The sequence below is a fragment of the Pipra filicauda genome, unplaced genomic scaffold (assembly GCF_003945595.2).
Source record: "Pipra filicauda isolate LSUMZ 115617 unplaced genomic scaffold, ASM394559v2 scaffold121_size3267253_pilon, whole genome shotgun sequence".
Taxonomy (NCBI): domain Eukaryota; kingdom Metazoa; phylum Chordata; class Aves; order Passeriformes; family Pipridae; genus Pipra; species Pipra filicauda.
In genome coordinates this window covers 2248772-2269911 of record NW_024103674.1, presented here as the reverse complement: position 1 = coordinate 2269911, position 21140 = coordinate 2248772, and the positions used below count along the sequence as shown (strand labels likewise).

General features: G+C 44.3%; 1 protein-coding gene across 1 annotated transcript in view; it reads right to left on the bottom strand.

Annotated features, from left to right (window-relative positions):
- ABL1 (ABL proto-oncogene 1, non-receptor tyrosine kinase) overlaps positions 1-20411 on the bottom strand; it is a 78533-nt gene extending 58122 nt beyond the window's left edge. The window contains exons 1-2 of the mRNA XM_027739336.2: positions 19842-20411; positions 19412-19729 (exon numbers count right to left, since the gene is read on the bottom strand). Of these exons, the coding sequence (XP_027595137.1) occupies positions 19412-19547 (136 nt within the window). The 5' untranslated portion in view covers positions 19548-19729; positions 19842-20411. The remainder of the gene's footprint in view (positions 1-19411; positions 19730-19841) is intronic.
- Between the last annotated feature and the right edge of the window lie 729 nt (positions 20412-21140).

Genomic DNA, 21140 nt, shown 5'->3' with positions numbered 1-21140 from the left:
TGTAGTTCAAACAGCAAACAAGGCCCCAAACCAGTTACTAAACCAAAGCACTACGGATCCACAGGGAAAAAAAAAAACAACACACACAGAGTTCTTCCCATTTTCTGCGCTATGAATGAAGAGATAATGGAAGTCTGTACAGATATCTGGTATTAGCCTGTCCACAGGACTGGGGTATAACTATTACAAGTTGAAATAAGCAACTTGCTTTTACTTAGGAGTCAGACAAAAGAGCAGAGAGGGGAGCTCCAGCTGCACATCTCAGCAGGGACGGGACAGGGCAACGTGACACCGCCAGGTATTGTATCCTGAACATTGGCCCTCCTGGGAGGAGCACTCAGGAGGTCCCTATTTGATGACTTTGAAAGTGATCCATGAGCTGTACTAGGTCTGCAGGAAATCAGGCCAGCTTGCATTTTCTGAAGGGACTAGAGATTAAACAAAGGGGCAGAAAGATCATGGAAGTAGGAAAAAAAAAATCAGGAACGGCGATAATACCAGTAAAAACAAGTGAGTAATAGAACAAGAGGAAAGTAAACTGGTCTTTTCCTTCCTAGAGAAGCAGGGAGATCTTGCTTAAAAGCTTCCTAGAATGAGTGCCATTTCAAAATCCTACCAAAAGACAGCATATGCTGAGCAAACAATGTTCTGCTCACGAGAAGATGAGTCCAATAAAAATTGCTCCTGGAAACCCACGGAGCACGGGGCACTCCTGTACTGTCCACTGGCTCTCCCTAGGGACAGCTCCTGCATGGAAAGGATTTACCTTGGTACAACTTACCTGTACAAGGGAAAGGCAGCACAGCCTACACAGTTTGGGGTTAAATACAAGTTAATACAGTTTACCTGAACCAGGCCAGAGGCAGCTGTGGAATATAATGAGTTTGTGATGGAAAGAAATGCATGGCCTGAACTTCTAAGCCACAAAACTGAGCTAAGCCAACAATTCATTAGTTACTTTTTCTAAAACTGGAAGGGGGAGGAGTATCTATTGAAGTATGAGCTAGATCACTCAGCAGGTATTTCTCAGATGAACGGGAATAAAACACCCTGCAAGGCATTATTAACGTTTATTATTTGGGTCTGTTGCAACACAGTTTATCACCAGTTATCTTCAACAGGCTCAACACCCAAGCCTAAATTAACCTGGAGTTTTACAGACAACAAAAAACATGGGTGCACAGCCTGGAGGGGATCTCCCTGGGCCGAGTTGTGCCATTGCTCCAGCAATCCAAGTCTGCAGGCTGGCACACCACTGATTTACACCCACAAAGCCCCCAAAATGCCTCCACACGCAGGAGTGTATTAGTGAAAGGAGAAGTAATGCATAACCCCTTTCATCAGTCATGTTGACAAATCAGAAATAACTCAAGATATCTTAATTACAAAGCCTGAAAATCACTTTCATGGCTCACCGGGAGTCGTGGGGAGGGAATCAATCCTTCAAGGGAAAGGAATGAGCTGCTTCAGGTTCTTAGGGATGGTAAAGGGGCTGCAGCTGCTGGTTTTAAGTTGATAAAAACATTTTAATTAATCATTCTTAAGAATAAGTGGTTTTTCTACAATGTTATTTTATTTTCAGGATGCCCGTTATCCCATAACAACCGAAATAAAAAGATTATGCTGAATTTCCCTACTAGCACCCACAACCCCTCAAACAGACATCCCAAACCCATATAACCTGAGTTATTAAATCAACATCACGGCACATTTAAGAGCTCCTTGCATAAAAGCCCTATTGAAGGCAGGTCTGTGGGGGGACCCTGCATATTGACCCCAGGCAGACATGGCTTCATTGGCCTGAAATGGAGAAGTCTGGCACAAAAAGGTGTTTTGTCCAGGAGGCAGAGAAACACAACACACCCCCCTTCAACACACATCTCCCACAAACAGCCCTACATCAATCAGCTCTGCAACATCAGTGCTTTAAGGCATTCACAGAGTGAAACAGCAGTAGGAAAGCCTTCTCAAGCCTCCCCAGAGCAAGCAGGGATTCCACCAGCTGCCCAGGAAAGACCTAAAAAAAAGCTGTAAAAGCAATCTCAGCTTCAATCAGGGAGGCTGCTCCTCTCTATCTCTCTAATTGAGCAGGAGAGCAAGCCATGGGGACAGCAGAGGAAACCTGCTCTGCTCCTCTCCCAGAGAAACATAATGACATGATGGCAGAGCGTTTCCATCAGGTCCCCAGACTGCCAGAGCACCATTCATCAGGAGAATGGACCAGGAGAACAATCAGAAATCCATTAGCAAGCTGCCACTTGCCTTTGCAGCTCCCTGAACTCCTGATCAAATGTCAGAGCGCTGAATGGCTTCTGTTGCTTCAGAGGATGGAAGGATCAGGAAATTGTTCCGTAGTGATAAAGATAATATTACAATTTTAACTTTCCTTAGCATGTGGGCAACCATTTGCTATCAACTCTTTGCTATTAAACTTCCAGCATAATTAAGATGGAGAGAGATCTCCTCCAGGACCACCAACTGGCACCACAAGGAAAGTGGGGGGGGGAGAAGGAAAAGCTGGAGATGGAAGGAGTGCTGCTGGGTGGTTGTGATCAGTGCTTTTACTGCCTATATTCAGCAGCCAGAGTTCAACTAGGAAATACTGCAAAGTTGCAAGAAAATAGCAAAAATTACCAATGCTGCTATTTAGCAGCAGGGGAGTGACCCTGTGAGAACATCAGCTCATCAGCAGCATTTCACCTTGTTCTTCTGCAGGCTCAGTCCTGCCCTAAGTAAGATTTCACTGGCCACCTACCACAGTGTGAGACAGAGCCAAAACCAATCTGCTCAAAATCTTCCCCAGCTACTTCCCTTAGATGAAAAGTGATCAGGCCGTTTGGAAAGCAATGCAAATAACCAGGTTCATAAATACATTTGTCCATTAAAGACTCCATACCATCTCTCCCCAATGTTATTTGTGTGTCTGAAAGCTGTTATCTGAGCTATTATCCAGCACAGAGACTAGAAAAAGATATTCTGAGCATATTAGCAGCATATTGAAATGATTTGTGCAGATTCCCCCCGTTCAGATGCTGTTGATGCTTGAAATACAAAGAAGAATTTCAAACAGGAAACTTGCACATGTACTGGAAGTAGGGAAAAAGCAACAATTAAAAAAAAATTAGGAATTCTCCAGCGCAAGTATTTCTAACTGCAAACTGATTCTCATTATCTTTCATCTGCCAAGAAAACAAATTAAAATATCAATCAAATGTAGCGATCCAGGTAAAAGTCTTCAACTGCATCTCTGGTTCAATAACAGCAATTACTGTGTCATCGTTCTCAACTCGTTGAGCTCCTCAAATGAGATCAGAAATGACTACTGAAAAAAAAAACCACAAAATCTCAACATTAATCTGTCATCCACAATACCCGAGTTACATTTGAACGATGACATTTTTGCCTCCAAAACAGGTAAGAGCGAAATGAAATTAAGGTTGTCAGCATTACTGTTATGAAATGTTAGCCATAAAAACTGCCACTCTGGAGTCTACCTTGGGTTTATTTACTAGAATTTTTCTATTTTTTTCAAGTGAAAGTCAGTCTGAAGCTTTGAAGTGTGTGAAAACAACGTGGCAGTATTAAATCCTGGAGGATTAAAGGCTGCTGAGCAAGGCTGAGATGCACTTACTATGACACTAGAAGTCCACCATGAGTACAGGGTGTGTTTTACACCAGTGTGCTGAGCTATCACGAGTTACACACAGGAGCAGATCACTGAAACAGTAGCTGGTGTCATCTTAAAGCTCTGTTTATTTTCCACTAAGACAAGAGGAAATGCATATCCAGCAAAAGAACACTTGGATCCACACCAGACTCAGAGACTTTCCTTCATCTGCAGAGACCAGACCATACACACAAACATTAAAATACTGTCAAATAGTGAAAGGGACTAGAACTAGTGGCAAACCTCTTGCTGTAACGTGCAACTCCAGGTCTACCTGTAGGCCGGGGGCTTTACAAGCTGAGATTTCCTAAGGAAACTCTTTACAGCAATACCTCCTATATTATCTTTATTTCAGAAAAGCCGTTTTAGGGGTATTCAGACTTCATATGCCAACTGTCAGTTGAGTGTGAATCTTCTTTAAAACCTTAGTTAAGAACCGATGGAGGAGGGGTAATTTCCTTCCTGGTACAAGGTCTGTGTTTTCCCCATAGCCCAGCCCGGCAGGGATCAGCCATCACAAGCCTCCAAAGACCGTGGTGTGGCTGATACCAGATGAGATGAGCTACTAGTTATGGCCCAGTTCCTACAGACAGATGTCCCCCCAGCATTCCATGAGCACAGCCATCAGCCTTCCCGACAGCATCAGCAGCTGGGGAAGTGGGCAGGACAGACTAAAATGCCCTTTCTCTCCTTAAAATGCCCAGAATCCTCCCCTCAGGCACCGCAGCCACCGTGCTCAGTCACTGCCTGTGGATCTTCTGGCTCGGGGACTCTTCTGCCGGGGGTTTCAGACAGGCACCTCTTGAAGCGCCGCGTCCGTGTAAATAAGTAGTTTTCTTAAGAACGAATTAGCTGAGCATATTCTATGAAGTTATTTCATTTGTTTTCGCTCCTGTTCATTTATTCCAATCTGCTGCACCTTCCCTTGGAGAGGTTATTAAACGCTCTGCTAATGGCCGCCAGCACTCGTTTAATTCTTCCTAATGAATGTATGAGTGAGTAGCGGAAGCTATTATGTAGGGCTTAATAAAGGGCGGGAAGGAATTTCCTAAAATTTATTGCCACAGGCTGCTGCTTGAAGATAAAATAAATGGTAATTGCTTGGAACAGGAAAGAGGAGGATGATAAAATGTCCCTAGACATGAGGTAAAAAAAAATACCAAGTGCTCTGAACCAAAATCTCAAAGCCCGGAGGATCACGAAGGCAAGATGGTCTCCTCCAGCTTTAGCTTCTGGTAATCCTTAAGACTTTTCCTTTGAATACGGATGCTGACTGAACTCGATCTCAGCTGGAATGATTATTTTATGACACTAGAAAGACAACCATTCATCTGAAAAAATAAAAAAAAAAGGCATTAATTCAGACCGCATCTTATGAAAATATTATTTGCTGGAAAGGGACAACGTAGAGGAAATGGAAGGACAATGTTTCTGGACTATTGAGTCCAGCAATACAATCTTCCCTAAAGTACAGGCTTTGTGGAATGCAGGAGACACATAACATTTTGCTACAATTATGTTTCTTCTCTGCCATGGCTGTGTTGGTCAGGGCTGATGGAAGAAGGGAAATTGCCGAGAGGTGAACCTGTGTGTTGTTTCTTCGATTTCTGCGACTGTTTGTTAAAAGAGATCAAAATCAGCAGGCTGGATGAGAAAAAGCGTCTGAACTGAACCGAACTGAGTGTCTGTCCTGCTCCAAAGTGCTGCAATCACAGCGTCAGCCTCCCGGCAAGCTCCAGGTCAGGTCTCAACAACTGGCGAGAACAAAGTGGAAATCTAAGCCCCGTCCCCTGTAATTGCAATGCAGGAGAAAAACCACGGGGTTTCAAAACAAAGCTTCTTGTTATAACTCACAACAGCTTCCTGTCCACGGAATCCTTCAGCCTTCGCTCAGACGGGGTGATCCAGTCACACAGATGAGTTTGGCTAAAAACTTTTGATCAGTCCCATCAGGAACGCTGAAAAGCAAGTTTCCCCAGAACAAGTCTGATTTTTTCATTCCACTAAGCCGTTGTAGGTGATATTTTGCACCTTAGAAACTGCCAAAGTATTCATTAAGATCGGGCTGTTCACGAGTTACACCAACTTGTATGTTTAATAACAGAAGCAGCAACCAGATTGGAACACTTGTGATTAGAGCAAATAGCTCAAGGGTCACAAGCTGTGGTGAGAGAGGAGAGCAGGGATGTCTGGATGCCACCTTATCCAAGTGCCACCCACATTTCAAGTCCAGCTGCCCCAAAACGAAAAGGACCCTGCCAATCTCTAAGCAGCATCTTCCCAAAATGCAGCAGGAAGGAACAACTATGTTGAACTACAGAAAGAAGATGTCAAAATAGCAATTTGAGTGGGCAAGGCAACTATCTCCATTTAAATAAAGGGGCAGAAAGAGAGAAATACTATTTTCAATAGCAAGCTAATATATCCAAGAGCTTAAAAGCTGACCCAAGAAGAAAAACAAGATTAGGTTTGCTCTTTTTTTTCTGCTTAGAGCAGACAAAGCCTCTCTCAGAAAACCACCATTTTTCATGCCAGCTTTGACCATCTTAAAACCAGGGGGAAAGAGGATAAAATCCAATTTTTCTTTCTTAAATCCTTGGCAGGTCATCTGCAAGAGCAGGCCAACAGCTTTTCAAGCAGGCAATAAGAAATTATTACTTTCTTTTCTAAACAAAGATTTCAGTTGCTTCAGCTCAACAGCAGGATTTTCACAGTCCAGTGGAATACAAAGCAATCACCCGACCTTCAAGAGCATCCAATTTGAAGATGGACAGTTGCTTCTCCAAGGGAAAAAGTAATAATTTGATAGAGAAAAAGAAAAACAACCCAAAAAACCCACCTCAAAATAATCAAAACAAAATAAGCAGCTTTAGCAAACTGGAAGACAAAGGGTGACCAGTTACAAGATGAGTGTGAAATGTCAGGGGATATAGATATATTACACAGACTTGCAAAGGATCAAAAAGGATCAACTTTGGGTGGCTATCAGATAGGCATCTACAAGAGAGTGTTATACATGAGTTTAATCTTCCCCCACCCCAATGAATAAATCAAAGCCAAATCAATGTGCAATGAGCATTCTGTAACAGCACCAAAACCTGTACAAAAGGCAGAGCTTCCAACTTAAACCAGCAAATACAAACTGTCCCATCTCTGAGGACCTTCAAGCACTTCCACCTTTTTCTTAACCCTCTTCCCCTCCTATGAATAAGTCTTACAGATTTATATGGGTTATAGAGGAAGAAGTTGCAGCTTTATGATGATAAAGAACGTAAAGACAAAGGATCTGGTTTTGACTTAGGAACAACCCAAGCAGGTAGTTGTTAACTACCCGTGATGCTCACTGCTGGTCCCTGCTACAAGGAAAAAAACACAGCATTCCATCTGCCTCGGGATGGGCACATCCCCGGAATCACTCCCTACACAAACCTCAATTGCCCAGCCCGAAAATACATATTTTACTTATCCAAGGGCAATCCTCGCACTGAGGAGAAATGATTGGGGAAACAAAAATAAAATCTCAATTATACTTTCAACCGTAACACCGATGTCAGGCATAAAGAAAAAGCTGCTTTTCTTTCGGTTGTATTTTGCTTGGTTTCGGTGACACTGTGTGCAAGAGCCAGATGGGGGAGGAAAAGTGTAGGTGGCACAAGGGAAAGCAGGAGTGAAGGTCCCTGTCGAGGTTTATCTGTGGTACACTACATTTCACAAGAACAGGAGCTCTGTCATCCAGGCTGGCTCGTAACCGCCCCCGCAGCAGGAAGCGGCAGAAGAGCCCTGGAGAAGCCCCGCACATTTCCATCACCCTCCTCCCCCATCCCTGTTATCTGCTTTTACTTGTGCATCTCATAAAACACCCTCAGGCCAACCCCTGGCAAGGCCAGCTCCTCGAGCCAGAGCTTCATAAAACGTTCCAGGTATGATCCCGGGCTAAAAGCAATTCCCTCACCAGAGCCGCAAACCTTGGATGCTCGCACTGACACGTCAGCCTCCGAAATCAAGAGTCAGGGCAGGTGATTTGTACTCCAGAGGAGTCAGAGGTGCTGCGTGGCATGAGGAGATGAATTCCAATGTCCCTGGCTCTGGTGGGACTTTGGGCAGGAGTGTATTCACACAGGTCAGCTGGACATTGGCCCCACCACGACACGGTGTCAGGGTGTAGGTGCACCAACAGAACTTCTTAACAGAAGCTCTCCCACAGACCTCCTCCTCCCCCACCCCTTTTTTGCCTAAAGTATTGCACTCTGAGATTATTTTTTTTTTAAAAACACATTTTTGATGGTGAAGGAGGCTCAGGGGAAAGCATCCAACACACTCTAATCCAGTTTGCTGTAGCCTAAAGAAATCCATTTGTTCGGCTTTGCATTCAGCATCATTGTGAGAATAATTTTTAATAGTACTGCTTATTTAGATCCATTTAATAAATCACAATTTGGTTACAAGCCAGGAATGCACCCTGAAATTACCTTTTCAGGACATGTCCTCTCAAGTAAGACCCTACTCTCCAAAGGAGGCTGCAAAGCTTCCCTGGACTCATCTTTGATGCCCGCTGCACAGATGGATACCTCCACGTGGTTGACCATGGATCCAGCCACAGAAAACACTGCAGTAAGGATAAAGAGAGCTCAAATCCAAGTGTGGTTGTGCAAGATTGTCGTAAAGAGGTCTTGGAGTAGAAGACAGCACCTTTACTTGCACAGGGTTAGTTTTACTCCTAAAAATTTTAGAAGTTAGTACATTTTTAAAATTCAGCTGCTAGCAATTCCAATTTGAGAATTATAAAAAGTACTATATTAATAATTGAAATGTAAAATGCCTGTCTGATTCACTCCAGCCCTCAGTCCCCCTCCCCAAAGGGCTTGTTTGCCTTAGGGGAGCATTTCACAAGCAACACATCAACTTTCTGAAATACAGCTTGAACAGATGAAAGCCTCAATAACCACAGAAGAGCCGCCATCCTTCTAATTCTGGAATTTAAAAACTGTGACATCCACAGAGCTATTTAAACTAATTTAAAGGTAGAACGGCCAAAACATTTCAGCCCAACCAAGCACTTCAGCTGCCACACTGTACAGTGATTTCAGATGTGGCTCACCAGCAATCTCCCCATTGCAGCCACAACATCCACCCTTTATCACCCGGCAGACACTGTTCTGACTCACCAGGACCAGGGTGATGAGGCACCCTCAGCACTGGGTGATTCAAGACTATCTGGTGGCCATGAAACGTGTCTCATTCCAGGGGCTCCAGATCATCCAGCTCTGAAGTCCTGCTGAAGCCCACCACTTCCTAATTTGGGAACGCTGCAGATGACAGGGATGTCTGAGCTGGAAGGCATCTGCTCTCTTGGTGTCTGCGTCTTTCACCTTGATGTTTTTAATGCCTCTGTGGTTATGCAGGACTAAATGATGTGGACATGGCCAACACAATGCAGTATTCACTTTTCTGGGAAGAAGTAACCTAACTTATCAAGTTAGAACACAAACACCTCACTTGGATTTGTGCTGCTTATTCCAATGAGCGGAATGCAAATATTTCAACTTAACATTTCACGGTTCTTTGAGCCCTTACCTCATAATAAATGCAGCACTGATCCATTTTCATTTAATGTTCTTCAAATCCTGTATTTTTAACCACAATTACAAAGCCACGCTGCTGCTCAGTGAAGTTCACCATTCCTCTCAGGAGAGGTCGGCTTATCAACACTGCGGCAGGTCTTCAGTGAAATGTCATGCACTGCCTTTGCTTTGCAGAGGCAAAACTGCAGTCACCAAGATGATTATATTAGCATTTGAAGCTAGTATTTGCCTCTAAAAATCCAACCTTTATTATTCTAATTCATCCTTTCGATTGGCTCGAAATATTACCTACTTAAGAGGGGTTATTTAGCCGTCCCTTTTGCTAACCAGTCACAGCCTGCAGGGTTTGCCCCTCTGCAGACCTGTTGCTGCAGCAATTCCAGCACTAACTCCTAGATTATGTCTCCAAGTTGTACTTAACAAGCACAGCAGAACCCACACCACACCTGGTGGGGTATCTGTGGTCACACAAAGCCCTGTTGCGTCCCCACTCTCCAGCAAGAGCGAGGTAAAAACCACCAGCAGTTCTCGCAGTGAGGTCTAAATTAGACTGACGTTTCCCCAACATTCCTTTTTTTTCCCCTAATGACAGGGAATGTGAAAGGTTGAGCAACACTTACACTGTCTTATGTGATCACCTCATAACAATAATTACTACTTAATACCTGAAACATGATAGCACCTTGACATCCAAACCTCTGCGTGGGAGGCACTATTTAGACATAACAGACAATCTGCAGAGCCCAGAGAAATTGCAGCTTCTGTATGAACATCAACAGTATCAAATGATGGGAAGAGCTTTGTCTTCCCTCCAGTTCATTTCCTGTAAAGGACATCTATTTTCTATTAAATAGCTGCACATTGGGTTAAAAAAAAAAATGTATTTAGCAAACACATTTAGTGCAATCCATCAATAGTCTTATAAAGAAGGTTTGATTGCAGAAGAATTTTAAATGCAGCTTCTTATCCATCCAGTTAAATATATCCAAGAAGAAATAACAGCTTGGCATTTATTCAGACTATTTCATTAGAGCTTTCCTAAGTTATTTGCAAACATGAGGTGTAGCCAGACAACAACAGCTCTAATAGCTGTTCCAGTCATTCTGGCTAAACTAGGACGTAGCTTTTAAATGAACATTATGTGTTGTCAGACTTATAGAAGAGATGAAAAGAACTTAGAACAAATAAAAAGAATAAAAATAAAAACCCATTCAAGCATACATATTTATAGCTTAAACTATTTTGCTTAGATACACTAAGTCTTCTTCGTTATTATAAAATTCTCCCACCCAAAAGAGATTTGAGTTAAATAGAATATTATTAGATTACAGCTTTGCTTTTGTAAGCATTGTTATGACTTCATAACAGTTCAACTCCACAATTAGTTCTGTGAGAGCAGTTCTGACATTCAGATAACACCAACTGTGTAAATAGCTGTAACAGGCTGAATTTGTTTCCAGATACTCCCTGAGCATCTTTGCCAGGAACAGCTCACGTTTACACATGTTGAACACCATGCTACAAGAGGATTTACAGAACCTCTATACCGAGAGGAATTTATATTAAAAAAAAAGTATATGTATTTTTAAAAAGGCAGTGCAGCATAACAAAAGTAGTAGGGGAATGAGATCAAATGCAGAAGACAGCAATAAATGAAAGGGAATGTAGCACTGAAAACTATTTGGCTTTTTTTTTTAAACAAAGAACGGTCTGAAATGGAGCTCGAGGAGGAGAGGGAGCAAGATTTTCCCATTAGCAGCGAAAGCAAACATCACCTACCAACCTCTTTTTCATCAGCTCACAAAGATTACAGGTTCTGAAAGTAACTAAAAAGACTCGACAGCCACTATTTCCAAAATTCACCGTTGTCACTTCTGACCCTTGTTCTTGCCATTAAACTTTTGCTCACTTCCAAGATGCTTCTTACTGCAAGGGCTGTTTTAATCAGTGCAAGTTAGGGAAGTCACAGAAGACATCTGGTGGCCAGTGCCCCAAATGACAATTGCAGTTTCTTTACACCTTTATAATAAACCTTAAATTTTAATTAAGTAAATAATTTCGAACAAATATTTTTAATTAATTAGATAATTTTATTAACCAAAATACAAGCAAAACCTGCTGTGGTTACTGCATAACAGCCCTGTGATAACCTACTGTAGTCAGGCCAGGAACTGAGAAATTGGGAATAACCCTTCACCAGGCATATTAAATGAGGCAGTGCCTAAAAGGCAGCCTTTGAATTAACAGAAATGACATAGCAAACACTTCCTGAAAGCCCAAAGGATTTCCTATTTAAAGTTTCCATGTCCTTATCCCACTCCCATGAAAAAGCCATCAGTTCCCCCAGGTGTGGATTGGCAGCGGATCAGCTCACTGGGGTCACTGCCAAACCTGACAGAGCTCATCTCTGTGTGTTGGTACATTCTGGATGCACAGAGTAAGTGAAATTCCCTCCTCTACAGTGACAGGAAACACAGGGAACGTGCCCAGGTCACTCTGCTCTTCCAACAGCAGTGGACATTGGACAGGGAACAAACAGCAGGTCAGCAAACGAGGGACTCCTGTCCTGCAAGCCTTGCTGCCCAAAACCCAGGCATTTAACAGGCAGCAGAGTATGTAATTCAACATAGTCTTAATCACACATTATTCCCAGTTTCTGAGGCCATCACTCCCTCTTTGATGCAAATGTGGAGTGCAAAGCACAGCAGAGGAAGGTTGAGCCTTTTACTATTTTATGAGCTCTAAGGACAGACTGGACTGAACAACATTTACTGTGGCTCAGACAGCTCTTCAAAGGAGGAATCTACAGAGAGGCAGACTGAACACAGCTCAGGCCCTGGGAAGAATCCTGAGCTGATGTGGTAGGAATAAGGTAGGAACTGAAGTCACCCAAAAAGATAAATGTACCAAAATGCCTTAGAAAAGCGGCACTAATGGATAAGCAGCTTCTCAAGGCAGGCAACGTGTAGCAATATTGATTCTTTAATAGACACAATGAAACCAAAGTCTTAATGATTAATAATCTGTTGTGAAACTCTATTCATTAGGTAAAAACAGTGCTCAGAGATGACACAACATAAATCAGGCAGTCTCCTCACCCATGAAAGAATGATGAGCTCTCTCACGTCCATGTAAATTAGCAGCAATCACTCTGCAGACAAGCGAGCTCCTGCTTTTCACAACCCAAACGGTAACAGCAAGGAAGAAATGCTGGGTTAAAAAAAAACACAACACACAGAAAAACTCCCCTAATTTCAACACTATCTTCAAAAAGTACTTTAGGCAAAAGCTAAAGCAAGCTGGTATTCAGGACACGCTTGCCCTGGCATTACAAAGAGATGTGTGGAAAGGGACTCCTCCCACAGCACAACACACCATTTTAGCAGATTTATATCAGATTTTGCCATGAGGGCAAAGAAACTTCCAGCCATTTCACAAAGAGTTATGCTTAATATCTACGTGCAGCACTGGCATTGAACATACAGGTTGAAAGACAGAACAAAGTTAAGAACTAAGCTCTAAGTAAGAACTAATTTAGTTAAGAACTAAGGAAAGACGTTGCCTAAGGCAGCTTTACTCACTAAAATTGAACATTCATTACCTTTTTGTGCAAGAATCCTCCTTAAACTGATAAAACAGACACTCTGGTAAGCAGATTAATAACCTCTACAGCTTGTTTAGATCGATCTTCAATCAACATGGAGCAGGGTAAGAGCCGACTGATAACACAGTCACAAAAGCAAGGCAACCAAGAGTCCAGTCCCTCTTGCTTCTGCTGAAACTGCTCTGCATGTTCCTACAGCAATGGACTTCTGGGATTCACAACAGACCTTTCATAAGGAGACTTACTACTTCTCACAAGAATGGCACAGCACGGCTGAAATGACAAAAGACTGCTGGGTGAAGACACTGGTGCTCTTTATACAGCTCTCAACAGACACTGCAGATAGAAGGCAGCCCCCTCCCCCTGCCAAAAAAAAAAAAAGGAAAGCAAAGTCCATCTGCAACAATAACTCCAGAAGGACACTAGTGTTTTAAACACTTCCTTCAGTCTGCCTGAATGCAAATCAGAGCATTTCATGCAGCTGAAAGACGTGGCACCTGTAACACACCAAACGTCCACAGGACCACGGCCATCCAGGTTTTAAATGGTGTGGTGTGGATTGAGTGCGCTGATGGAGCTGCAGGAATGTTCTGGGAAATCTGGGGACTCTACAATACTCCAGACAGGGCCCAAGGCTTAAGGCAGGGTGCTTTACTGCACACAGCTGGGATCAGCTGGGTGTTGAGCTGGACTAACTCCTGCAGCCCTGCATCCAGACTGCCTGGTGTCAGCTGACAGCATTCCTTACCTCACACCTGCAAGACACTGGTTACATCCACACCAGGGCTATCAACACTCACCCATTTATTTCTTGTCTGCTTTATCAGAATTCCTATAAGCACAGCTGCAAACACAACACTGTTGTTCCAAGAAGCAACCCAAAAGCATCCCCACCCTTACATGACAGTCAACAGGACAAGATTTTCCAAGGCCATTTTCACCTTTCTGCATCCTCATGATTTGCCACGTGCCACAGAGCCCATCACAGGGCACGAACTCAAGATTCCCAACTCTCAGCAAGAGGACTGTGAAAACTCCTCACTTTCAAGCTTAAGATTTAAACTTTTCAATTTCAAATACTGAGAGTTTGATGGTAAATGTTGAAGCGTACTGGAAGAGATGATCTCCTGCAAGCAAAGACTTCTATTCTAATACACAGCAGCTTTCTCTTGCCTCCCTGTCCTGATTTTCTACCATAGCCTTCCTATTAAAATTTGTAAATAAGAATGCAGAACCAGCATAATCTGTTAATGAAACTCTGGCATACAAGAAACCACCACCTATTTGTCATGAAGGAGATGAACTGCTTAAACATGGCGAGTTATCAAAGATTAGTCAGTGCACAAAACAGAACTGCTTTTGCCCAGGAAAGGGATTAGCCTTTCCCCATCATCATCATCATCATCCACCTCAGTCTGTGGAAAAGCAGTTTAGCAAGTCTTAGGTCTCTTTCCTAATATATTCCAACTTTGGATGAAGTTTTGTGGAGGAGCTTCTTAGCAAAACCTACTGGTATTTGATAATCAGAGCTGGAAAAAATACAGGAAGAGCTTTTTATGATGAAAAGGGATATAGTCAGAAGCAGTAAACAAATCTGCATTTGGCATGCAGCAGATGTGAGCATTAACCAGGCTAATACTGAGGCACAGCAAAGTTGGATACATGAGCAATGATCTCAAAAGCTGGGGATAAATCTCTCCTAATAGAGATGGAAATTAAAGTTTGGGAGCTGCCAAATCTCCAACGTAACAACGAAGAAAGTTTTGTCAGTTCAGAACACAGACCTGAGACACTGAAGGCAGGCTCTAAATAATGGATTCCTATTAGGCTGATGCTAATGGTCCAATTTCAGGTGAATGGTCTAAAACAGAATCAGGAGTAGTAAAACAGTTTCTTTCAAGTCTCAGGTTTTGCAGCTGGTGAAGCACAGAGTGTAAAAATGCCCTGAGGAACAATGGAAAGAGATAAATGCAGGGTTTATAAGTACATGGGTTTGAAGAGACAGTTCTAGTATGGAAGGAATCTCAATTAAATCATTTCCATGTATGGGCAATTGACTATCTAATAAATGGATATTGCTTCTAAAGAAGACATATTGAGCTCACCTGTAGGATAAAAGATAATGAGTACAAAAATCAGACCTTGAAGATCATTTCATTCCATCCCCCTGCCATGGGCAGGGACACCTTCCACTAGACCAGGTTGCTCCAAGCCCTGTCCAACCTGGCCTTGGAGTGATGGGGCAGCCACAGCTTCTCTGGGCAACCTGTGCCAGGGCCTCTTCCACAGGGAAGATTTTCTTCTGAAAACCTAATCTATATTTACCCTCTTTCAGTTTGATCCCATTCCCCCTTGCCCTATCACTCCATGCCCTTATCCAAAGTCCTTGTCCTGCTTTCTTGGAGCCCCTTTAGACACTGGAATGGGCTGTAAGGTCTCCCCAAAGCCTTTTCTGAGCCGAACACCCCCGGTTCTCCCAGCCTGTCTCCACAGCAGAGGGGCTCCAGCCCTTTGAGCATCTGCATGGCCTCCTCTGGACTCACTCCAACAGTTCCAAGTCCTTCCTGTGTTGGAGCCCCCAGAGCTTGAGGCAGAACTGCAGGTGGGGTCTCACCACAGTGGAGAAGAGGGGGAGAATTCCTTCCCTCACCCTGCTGCCCACCCTGCTGGGGATGAGCCCAGGTTATAATGTAATTTACTCATTTTCACAATTCAAATAGTTGAAATAGGGAATTTAACAGCATTAAAAAAAGATAGATTATTAAACCTAAAGACACTTAAAAATGAATTTTTAATCAATAATGTAGGGAAAGATACTTTTAATTGTTGGGGGTTTTCCTCATAGTGAATTGCATAGGGCACATCTCCAACTGGCAGCTGTGGCAATCTGATGCTATGGATCCATTTTGCACAATTACTTCCTAATTAAAGCAGTAAAACTTTCATCACCCTTGTAAGAAAAAGAGTTCAGATCTAATATGGCAGAGACTGTAGTTGGCTGACTTCAGCTATATTCAGCATTAAAGACATAAGAAAAAGGATCCAGTTCTGCTGTTTATCTCTTTTTACAGTGAGGTAAACAGCTCATTTGATCTTCCCTATCAATTACCTGCTGGAAGAGAAACTCTAAGACCACATTTTATCATTATGAAAGACTAAGAAAAGAACATTCTTGTGTGACTGCTTTATCAATCTCTTCTTCACCTCAGCACCATGTGTCTAATGATTAAAATTCATTTTTTAAGCCTTCGAGTGCTGCTTTTGCTTGGAGATGCTGTTCTACCAAGATGCTTCAGGGAATCTGCTCATCATTCAGCACAGCAACACCTCTCCAAGACAGTTAGAGAAGGTGTGGTGTCTGCTGATCACTCCAGTTAACTCCTGCCAACTCCAGGATCAGAGTTGAGCCCTCTGGGAATACACCTTTCTTTTCAGAGGTTTGAGTTTTGCTGAGATTGATGTTCTGGAAAGGCACAAGATACACTAGTGTGCAAACTTCAAAATGCACTGACAGTGTCTTTCCCATTAACTGTCTACTGACCACAGCTTTTCTCTCAGCTGGATATTCCTAAAAGCAGTAACTTCAGACTCGTTTCTCGCCAAGAAAAGCACAGGGGAAGAGGTAAACTTTGCCTTTATAATTCCTCTCAAATTCAAGCTTGCAAGCAAGCTTTGAGCTGAAGTAATCTGCATCAGGATGAAATCTGAAACATCCCATCAAGGGCTAACTCTGCTGCCCAGGGTAACGACACCAGCGTGAACTCCAGCTTGTAAAACAGCCTTCGTGGGGAAACTAACAGTACAAAGAGAGAAGCCCAAAACTTGCCCATAGATTACTTTTTTCCCCTTAAGGCCCTCCACAATTGTCAACTCATGACAAAATTTAGAGCCTTTCTGCATTATTCTCACACAACATTTGAGCACCAGCAGAGCTCATTTCTGGCCAGTTGCCTCCTTGCTTTTCAGAAGCCTCTTGATGTGTTGCTTTGAGTGCTACGGAGAGTGCGACGACCGAGAAATGAAAGTTATTTTGCCTTACACTGTTAGCATTTGATAATTTTCCTTAGCCCTTTCTGCTAAGATTTCATACCACTGAAGCAATTGGCATCTTCAGTGGTCTGAAAATCACTCTAAGTGCCTGCTGAAGGAGCCTTGGTAGAACTTTGCAGGTAGCACTCCCACCAAAACAGGGCCATGAAAGAGCTTTATGAAAACACAACCCTAAGAGGAAAGACCCCTGCTACCAACAACTCCACTTTTGGGTTTTTTTTACCATACAAGAACTTCAAACAAGTACCTTAAAGAGTTCACCTGTCTCTAGGGGGTTAAGTTGCCCACCATGGAATTTCTCCTTAAGTATTTCTTACTCAAGAAAAGCCAGAAACGTGATTTTCCTGGGACAAACTAGTTCCCACAGTGTGATAGAGAAACCAGATACAGTGTTTGGTATTTGGAAGAAACTCTGTAATGACAGTACTGAAAGGCAAACATGCAAACAAGCCCTGAAAAAACACCCATCTGTTTTTATGAACTACAGCCCATGGCACAATCCCTGAATAGGGCTGAAAGCATTAAATACTGTTCTGTCCATTAATTATGAACTATGTCAAGCTATGTATTTCAAAGACAAATTATCAAGATGAAAATTGAAAAGAGCTTTCTAAAATGAACTTTGTTCCCTCTGTATTTGTCCAGATATTTTAAGACAGCATCTTTCAGGACAGGAGCAGCCCAAACTCAAACAGAGCTGAATAAACAACGGTGGTACTGCCTTCTACTGCCAGGAGCTGGAAGAACCATTTCATCCACTCAGAGGAAGAAACTTTTCCTCATGTGGATAAGCGAGGCTGATCTTTTGCAGTTCTCTTAACAGATGTCCTTGCCCTGATGTCCTCCTCTTTCAAGTTTATTCTTCTCTAAATCAAGACACCGAGGTCTCTCATGAACATATGGCGTATGGACATTAGAGATGCCATTTTTCCTTGCGAATATGCTGGGATCTGCTGACCTCAGGTCACACTGGCAAGAAGTTACCATCTGTCTATTCCTGTTGGATGATCAAAAAGGAGCATTTCTGGCTCTTCTGCTACAGCAAAACACCAAAGGTAGTTAGAATATTGTACTGCTTGGAGTTAGTGCTCTGGCTGTATCTCATCTGACCTTGAAACTCTGTCCAAAGTAGTAAAAGCAGGAACCAAACTGGGGGTGGAGGAGGAGAGGGTATATCACAGGACTGAGAGCATGGAAAAATCCAGCAGCAGGTTTAACATCAAAGGGCCAAAGTAGCCCTTACACTCTCTAACCTTCCCTTAATTCCCTCCAGTTTCCTTCAGTGCACAAACACTGCATGGGAAATGAAAAGAAACAAAAGTGAAGGAACTCAAACCAGTGTTTCAGCACAGCAGTACACACCTGGGATCCCCGTGTGTGCCTTTGCTGAACACTGCAAAGGATTTCATGGGCCCTTCTAGAAACATACACAGAATGAGAGAAAGTTTGAAAGCAAAGCCCAGCTAAAAATAAAAACAAAACAAAACTTTTCCACTAACTAGGTCAAACACGGCAAATATTTCAGGTTTCAGTTACATGAAGATTACAGATGTAGTTTTGTTTTGCTCACAGGTAAACTTCCTCTGCGGGACAAAACTGTTGCAGAAGCTTTGTCAAAATCCCATTCTCCAGCCAAGGACAGCAGCCAGAAGTGTGTCATCTCACATTAGAATTAAAAGTGTTGTGCAAAAGCAAGGATTACTCCAAGAAGTTTCACTGAAACAATGCATTTCAGCTCCCTGTTTCTGTAGAGATGCCTTCAGCTTACAATTTCTTTGGCCTTCTTTTTTTTTTAAGGAAAAAACCAACATTTGAAGCAGTCACTAAACCTACCTCTGAGTCCTACTGAGCTTTTCAACTGGCTTCTTTCCTGAGATTCTCAAGTCCCCTCTTACTTTGCAGAAGACCAGCAAGTGACAGGTTTGCTGTACCCCAAACTTGGCCCCATTTGGCCTCTAGCACTTCAATCCATCACAGCACAAGATGAAGGTTTAAGCAGTTTGAGAAACCACTAAACAGCAGTGCTGCAAATGCACTAAGCAAATTATCAAGAGCAAATTCACAAACTTTCCAAAATAAGGTGGGTTTTTTTCCAAGTAGCAGAGTCCCTTTTGTAAAGATAATTAAAGAACACTTGTCGCTGACCACAGCCTCACCATCAGCTCTAGTTAGTGGCTCAATACTGCGACCCAAACAATTCAAAAAGTATCAAACAAACGTTTTCCCAAACTGCACACCAGAAGGCAGAAATGAGAAACTTGTACAATGTTAAAGTTACTTCCTTGTATTTCACCTTTAGCTGTACAACCTCTCCTCAGATTTCAGGCAATCTGACTCAAGTATTTTCTTAATAAACAATCACAGAAGATCTGCATTTAGCAGCAAGGGAGAGAAAACAAGACTTCCATAGAGTACATGTCTGTATCTGCTCCGTGCCCTTGAATAAATCCATATTGTACCTAGCTCAGCAAACCAAAATTAAAGCAAATACCAGTAGAAACCTCTCACCATGTTCGACGAAGACGTTACAGTGTGGGCCCCCATGCCTCGATGACTCCTTCTTCCCTGCTCCTTTGATAAAGTGCAGGGCAGGCAGACTCGGCCTCCTTTGGTCCCCAAGAACTTTTCCAGGCTGCTGCCCCATAAAGTAACTATGGGCAGCCTTTCCCAGGGCGAGAAGTTTTTCGAAGAAGTCCGTGATCCCTGATCTTCCAGGCTGGGAAGGAGCTTTGAGGGAGAACGTGTTTAGGTGGGTGCGTTGGCTGCACTCACGGTGGGATAAAAGTCACTTGAGGCGAAGAATTAAGACAGATTCCTCCAATGCTCCTGAAGAAAGCAACAAGGCTCCTTAGGTGACTTTACGCAAAAAAAAAAAAAATAATAAAAATAAAAATAAACAAGTAAAAGTTCCAACCGCTCAGCAACGACCAAGCATTACCAAAGTTCAGGTTGCCATATGTAGCGTGTCCTCCACCAGGTAAAAAAAAGCGAATTAGCTCATCTCACAAGCAAGAAACCACACACAGGCTCACCCAGGGCAGGAAACAGCCATTCCCACCGCAACCAGTGTCAAGGTTTCCTTTTTTTTTTTTTTTTTCTCCTCCTTTTCTTTTGCATAGCATTGAGTTAGCGAAGGGCCAACGTGCCACGGGGTTCGGCTTCAAGTACCGCCGGAGTCCAGCGGGGTCAGGTGCGCTGGAACCATGTCAGCTCTCCGGGCGAAGCAGCAGCAGCAGCAGCAGCAGCTCTGAGCGGGCTCCTCGCTCTCCTTGGGGTGCGGGAACGGGACGGGGGCTCCTGGGCTTCGACTCCTTCCACCGCCGCTACCTCGGGGCCGGCGGGGCCGGGGGGGCCATGGCGGCGAAGGAGCAGCGCTGGGGCGCCCCGTGCCCGCCGCCTCAGGCGGAGCCGGGCCGGGGAGCTCCGGGAGGCCGGGTCCTGCCCAGCGGCCGGGCGAGGGCAGGCGGGGGGGACGGCGCCGGCCGCATCCCCGGGCGGGCCGGGCGGCGGGAGGAGGAGGAGAGGGGCGAGGTGCCCCCGGGGGGGCCGGCGGGGCTGGCGGGGGGCGGCGGAGGCGGCGAGGGAGATCCCGGACCCCCCGGGCCGGCGGGCGGGCGGTCACATCCCCTTCCGGCCCCTCCTCCTCCGCCGCCCCCGCCTCCCGCCCGGCAGCGCCCGATCCCGGCTCCGGCCCCGATCGTGGGGCCGCGGGGCAGCGAGGGGGCTGCCCGGGGAGGAGCCCCCGAGGAGGTGGCCGGCAGGGCAGGGAGGGGGTTGGTCCTCCCCCTGTGCTCGGCCCTGGGGTGCTGTGCCCGGTTCTGGGTCCTCAGGACAAGGGGCTGCTGGAGCGGGTCCAGCGGAGGCCACAGAGATGATGAGGGGTCTGGAACATCTCTCCGATGAGGAGAGGCTGCGGGAGCTGGGCCTGGTTAGTCTGCAGAAGAGAAGACTGAGAGGGGATCTCATTAATCATCCTCACCTGAGAAGGTGGTACCAGACTCTTTCCAGCGGTGTCCAGCGACAGGCCGAGGAGCAGTGGCCATAAACTAAAACACAAGGAGTTTCACCTCAACATAAGGAAGACTTTCCTTCTATAGAGCACTGGAACAGGTGCCCAAGAAGGTTGGATGTCTCCCTCTCCGGTGACATTCCAAACCCACCTGGATGCATTCTTGTGTCACCCGCTCCAGGTGACCCTGCCTGGGCAGGGGGATTGGACTGGACCATCTCCAGAGGC